This window comes from Ananas comosus, unplaced genomic scaffold (genome assembly GCF_001540865.1).
Source record: "Ananas comosus cultivar F153 unplaced genomic scaffold, ASM154086v1, whole genome shotgun sequence".
NCBI classification, from domain to species: Eukaryota; Viridiplantae; Streptophyta; class Magnoliopsida; order Poales; family Bromeliaceae; genus Ananas; species Ananas comosus.
In genome coordinates, this window is record NW_017892186.1 from 1 (window position 1) to 5,864 (window position 5,864).

Consider the following 5,864-nt stretch of genomic DNA (forward strand, 5'->3'; position numbering starts at 1 on the left):
TAAAGCAAATTTTTGTAAACCTCGAGCTAATTAAAGTGAAAATGTGCTAAGTCATGTGGAGCTAGGCTAATTAAAATTTATCTTCTTTTTGTGATTAACATGCTACACCTAAGAGACACAACAGAAGTGTTACAGAAAGAAAAAGAAAAAAATGCTACTAATACCCTTAAAACTAGGTTTAAATATTAGAGTCCGGCTATTATTTTTTTATGAGTATAGACCCTTTTAATTAATTATACTCATAAATTTTCGACCGTTAAATTTAGCTCTCTGATCATTTCCTCCCGTTAAATTATACTATTCAACCAACCAAACGGTCAAAAACTTATGAATATAAAGAGGCCTATACTAATTAATAAGAGTATAGTAACCCTAGTCTAAATATTATATCTTCCCATTCAATATTAGATAGTCTTTTAGATTTCTAATATTTTAAAAATATTGAAAAGATTAATATGAAAAATACCTTTAAATAAAAGAGTGTGATATTCGCATAAAATTCTTTGATGTTCAATTAGCATTGTTCAAATAAAAGGACTGGATATTTTCCTGCTATATATATATATATGTACTGTTCTCTGCATGTGACTACAATACTAAGTAATCCACATCGTCTGTGATCTAAAATTAAATAAAAATGCAAATCATTTATTGATCTTTTGACCACCTGTCATGTGTTTGACTTTAAATTTGTTTTCCTCACCACCAAGCCAGGGTTGCATGAATTAGAAATTTTTAGAGTTTCCGATTGTGGTGATTTGAATTAGTTATACAAAATAAAAAATCATATGAACAATGCAAAATAATGCATTACATTACATCTTCAATAAAAAAGAAAAGGGGAAGCAAGCTTTAAGTTGCCGAATTTTACTTTAAGCAAATTATAGTTAACTTTACATTAAAAATTTAGTGTTGAATAGGATAATACGTACAATGATAGCTTTTTAGATGCGACATGATGACTATATTATACAGTTCTTACGTTTCACAAAATATATTACTTTACTATTTATTTTAAATAAAAATAATAAAAAGTAAAAATTAAAGTTTATTTAAAAGATTAATGTATATTGCAAAAGTAATAAGTAATTTTTTTTAGAGAGAGAGATAACATGCTATCTGGTTCGTTTATTTTTTTAAAAAAATAAATTTAATTAAAAAATATAAACCAATTAGAATTGAACAAGAAATTTGGAATAATAAGTAAATTTGTTAATCAGCATTCCTGCCGGACATTGCAAGCCACCGCCCTGGCCCAAAACTTCAGCTGCTCCTTCATGTCGGCCGCCGATCGCTTATCGGCCGCCACCCATTTGAGCGTCGGCGGGGCCGGTCTCTGCGCATTCCACGCCTCCGACAAATACGGCCTCTTGACATTGCTACTGCCACCGTCGTCGTCGACGTGAGCCTTCTTCTCGCGAAGGCCGGGGATCACGCTCGCGAGCCTCTCATCGTTCGGCCCTACTTCGTCGAACACGAACCCCAGATCTTTGAACCCCTGCACCTCGATCGACTCGAGATCGCTCGAGCTCCGCCACTTCTTCTCTTGAAATGCTCTCGTGTAATTGTAATGCAAGCTGGTGCAGCAGCAGCAGCATTTTCTCGTGTGCCGGGGCACTTGGTTCCTCCCCATGCTCGCATTTCGCATCAAATTTTTCTGAGAGAAAATCATATTATTTTACTTAGTAAAAGTTAAGTAAAAAGATGTAGCATTGACAATGTCCATGTGAGTTGCTGTTGTTACTTTACCTTAGGACTACTACTACTACTACTATCAAAGTAGTTGAAAGAATTCTGCGGCGACGGCATCGAAGGGGCTCGAAGGAGGGGTGGCTTCTTATTATTGTTTGGTGTAGAAGATGAAGTTGAGGTCCGAGGTACATCGACTTCTTCGTCGTTTTCTTCCTCAGCGGCGGTCTCCTTCCGCCCTGCGTGGAGCGGCGGTGGGGACGGTGCTCGCAGAAGCGCTCGATCGGCGAAAGAATCGCCTACCGACGATTTTTCCGCCTTAGTGTGCTGAATTGAGCTCATAAGGCTCATTTCCTTAGACTTGTTGGGCGAAGGAAGAGGTGTTTGTGGGACTACTACTCTTCTACTACCATGCAAGGTGTTGTGAAAGAACCAGTACTCATCCAAAAGATTCATTGGCAACAATTTGTTGTTCCATTGTTTGGCCACACTTTTGGGAGACCCACATGATGTCTCTTCCTCCTTCTCTTCTCCCTCTAAAATCATATCTTTTTGCTGCTGTAGAGAGAGAGAGATATCTCTTTGAGGGAGAGAACAAAAAGAGGAAGAAAAATTATTAAGGGAGAAGGGACTTCTTCATTTGTTGGGCCTTAGAGTGGCAACTCCCCCCTTTTCCTATTGTTTTCTATTGCTTTGGTGGATTTATCATTGTTTAATGCTAAAGTGCCAGTTGGGACTGCTAGTTGTACAATTTAAAGACTTGTAATCTTACAACTCTATAATTTAGGGTTAATTTTTCTGCACTAGTAGTCCTATATAGTTTTATTTTTTAATATTCTTTTTTTTTTTTTGAGAGAGAGATAGGTCGCACGCTACCCGCTTCATTTATTTCATTTAAAAATAAACTTAGCTGGAAATGTGAATCAACTATGATTCAAACTTGGGTCTCGGATACCAACCACCAAACCCTTTGCAAAAAGCTTCTTAAACCCTAGAAGGAGCGAATATTTCACCCTTCGATACGAGTTGTAATTCCTACAACCCTTTTTGGATTGTAAATTTATCCTATCTCATTCTCTTATGTGAGTATCTCATTTTCACGCTCTATGGATTTATAAAGTGTTTTTGCAACATATTATTTGAAATTTAAAAACTATATTATATTTCAAGCATTTTTTAATATGACAGAATTAAAAAGCACGCAATTAGAATTTTCACTTTTAATATTCAGTATCTCATTTTCATTCTTCAGCATAGAAGAGGTTTTAAACTTTTCAGCGTATCGCATATTTATTAGTCTCACCTCTTTATATTTTATTGTCGTTTCTCTATTTCTTTAAAAACACAAAGTTTATACAATGGGGCGTGCGAGTAAACGATCAAATTAAGTGCATGCAGTTCATACATGTACCTGATTTATTTGGTGGCAAAAAATAAAAATTGACATTTTTCACTTCTTCATTTTCTTAAAAAGAATGTATTTTCGTATCCCACTATGTTGCATAATTGCATTGCATGCTAGCCAATTATAATAAGAGTAGAGAGGTTTATTCACCAACATACCCAATTAGTAAGTCCTTGTTAGACAATTGATATTGTTATCATTTTTCTGTTTTATATAAAATAGAACTTCTATACGAAATAGTAAAAAAAATGATTAATTATTTGCAATCTTTATATGTAAGTTGAGTATTTTGCCGACAAAATATAGTAACCTAGAAGCAACTCTTTTTTGTTTCAATTTTCTTTTAAAATATTATAATTAATTATCACTTGGCTAGCTCAAGTATATTGTACATTAATTAACTAACAATGACCACGTAAAAAGAAAAGGAAAAGAAAAAAGGAGCCTAGCTGGACCCAACAGTGCAAAATAATGATATATAAATAAATAAAAGGTTTTGCTTAGTGCCAGTCATGGTGTGATTCTGAGTGTTTACGATTTGGAGTCAAATGGAAAACCAAATCGAGCCATACTAAACAAAATAATTTGGTTTGGGTTTATATGACCGGTATTTGGTTTGGCTCGGTCTTGAATATAGTTAAAATTTGATTTTTGATTTTGATTTGATTTTAATATATTTTTCGACCGAACCGAACCGTACCGATCGAAAACCGAAGACTAATATTATATACACTTATTATTATGTAAATTATTTATTAAAATTTTTATAACTATGATCAAATCTTGATCACATATAAACATATTTTTCTTTAAATCCTATTATTTATGATCAATTTTTTTGGGTGCTACATTATTAAGCATTAACTCATAAAAAAATAAAATATAAAAAAGAAATAACTGTAAAAGAAACCGAAATAATTTGGTTGGGTTTCAAGAATGAACTAGTTCAGTTCCACAATTTGGTTCGGTTTAAGAATAGCTCAAAAATCAAATCAAACAAAATTATTTTTCTATTAGACACAGCCGACGCCCTATAAATTTTAACAAAACTTACATTCTCAAATCAGAACGTATGTAGGGTTAGTGTTTGTGCGTTCCGAGGCACCCGTCAGAGGGTAAGGCTGAAAGGCTGCGTGTGGACGCATCGGGCGAGCGAGCAGGTGGCGGCATGTGCGGTGGGCCCGCGTATGATTTAAGACACTTATGTGCGGAGGGACAGCTGGTGCAGGGAGTGGCAGACTAGCGCAGGAAAAGGCGCCCGTCATGTGATGTTGGGCGGTACGTGGCGAAAGACGATTGGTTGGGGAGGGTGCTGCGTTTTCTGGCCGCAAGTCGCGGAGCTGGCTGCTTTGTCTAGGTGCTGATCACACCTGGCAGAAGAGGCCAACGGCCCATGCTGCTTAATTTTAACTATAACTATAATATATAATATACTTTTGTGTTCGTCCTCCCATGCTATGATGAGAGTTTCAATGAAGGATACTTATATTTTTTCAGAACTTCTAAAAATGTTTTATATACCTTTATTTTTTGTTTAAAATATTTTTTTATTATTTAAAAATAATTTTATTATTAATATTCGTTAAATTATTTCAGATTAGATACAAAATTTAAATTTTTACTAGAGTTAAAAAATCAAAATAAATTCTTTTTTCTTTTTAACTTAAAGAATAAATAAAAAAAAATTGATAGCCGTCAAAAAATATATTTTAAAAAATAAAATAGTAAGTTTACGGAGCCGACGGCAGATTCACAAAGGTGCCGGTGAAGGCGCCGCCGACGGCAGATTCACGAAGGTGCAGGTGAAGGCGCCGCTGACGAGGATGTTGGCGCGGACCTCGCAGCCGATGGCGATGGGGGCCGACAGTCCCGAGGCTGCCCTTCTTGGGGTCGACGGCCGTCGCGTAGACGGTGCCGAATGTCATCGATCATGATGATCTCCAGCACCAGCGCCTCCCACGAGCCCATGCACGCCCGACAACCCGAAGGTGTCGGTGGCAAGCCCTCCAGTCGAGAAGTGGAGCAGCAAGCAGGCCACCGTCGACCCACCAGCAGCTGTTTCGCGATCCAGTACAGCACGCGCGCCGCGCAGCAGCGTGATGTTGCCGCCACCACGAACAACCCGAACGTCACCGCGGGGTTCACGTGCCCGCCCGAGATGTTCGAGCCCCCCCGACACTGCCACGAACAGCCGGAACGCGTGCCCGATCGCCGCGCCGCGCTCAGCCCCGTCACCATCGTCGCCCCCTCGCCCGTCAGCTTGCATGCCTGCAACAGCAGCAGCACCCAACCAGCTGTGCCGGTAAATTATGCGAAACAACCATTATATTGTATACATACTTTAAAATTTTAAGTTGTTATGTTCAAATTTATTTTTTTATTTTTTTATTTAAACAGCTATTGTACTTTAGTATTTTTTTATATAAATATTGTAGATTTTTAGAATTCATCCAAATAGGAATGTATTTTCCCCCATCTTTTTCTTTATTGTTCAAATTTGCGGAATTTCTCAATAGAAAATGATGCTAGAATAGTGCCGGTTACCACTTCTACAAGTCACTTGCTGAGCACCATGTATTAGATTAAATCACTTTGATCACTAAATAAATAATATTAAAAATTTAAAAAATTTATTTTTTAAATATTTTAAATATGATAAATTAAGTCTAATAAAGTTGATTATCGATTTGAAAGTTTTATCATCGAAAACGGCTTATGAGCACGAAGATCTCTACTCTAAATACTCAATATATAGTAAATGTTTACAAAG

At 36.6% G+C, this 5,864-nt stretch overlaps 1 protein-coding gene and 1 pseudogene across 1 annotated transcript; both read right to left on the reverse strand.

Annotated features, from left to right (window-relative positions):
• Positions 1-1,127: 1,127 nt before the first annotated feature.
• Positions 1,128-2,421, reverse strand: LOC109705335. The gene is made up of 2 exons (XM_020226071.1): positions 1,750-2,421; positions 1,128-1,657 (listed from the first exon to the last, which is right to left on the reverse strand). The coding sequence occupies exons 1-2, from the start codon at positions 2,233-2,235 to the stop codon at positions 1,217-1,219; spliced, it is 927 nt and encodes a 308-aa protein (XP_020081660.1). The 5' UTR covers positions 2,236-2,421; the 3' UTR covers positions 1,128-1,216.
• A 2,423-nt stretch (positions 2,422-4,844) lies between these two features.
• On the reverse strand, positions 4,845-5,410 carry LOC109705336 (annotated as a pseudogene).
• Between the last annotated feature and the right edge of the window lie 454 nt (positions 5,411-5,864).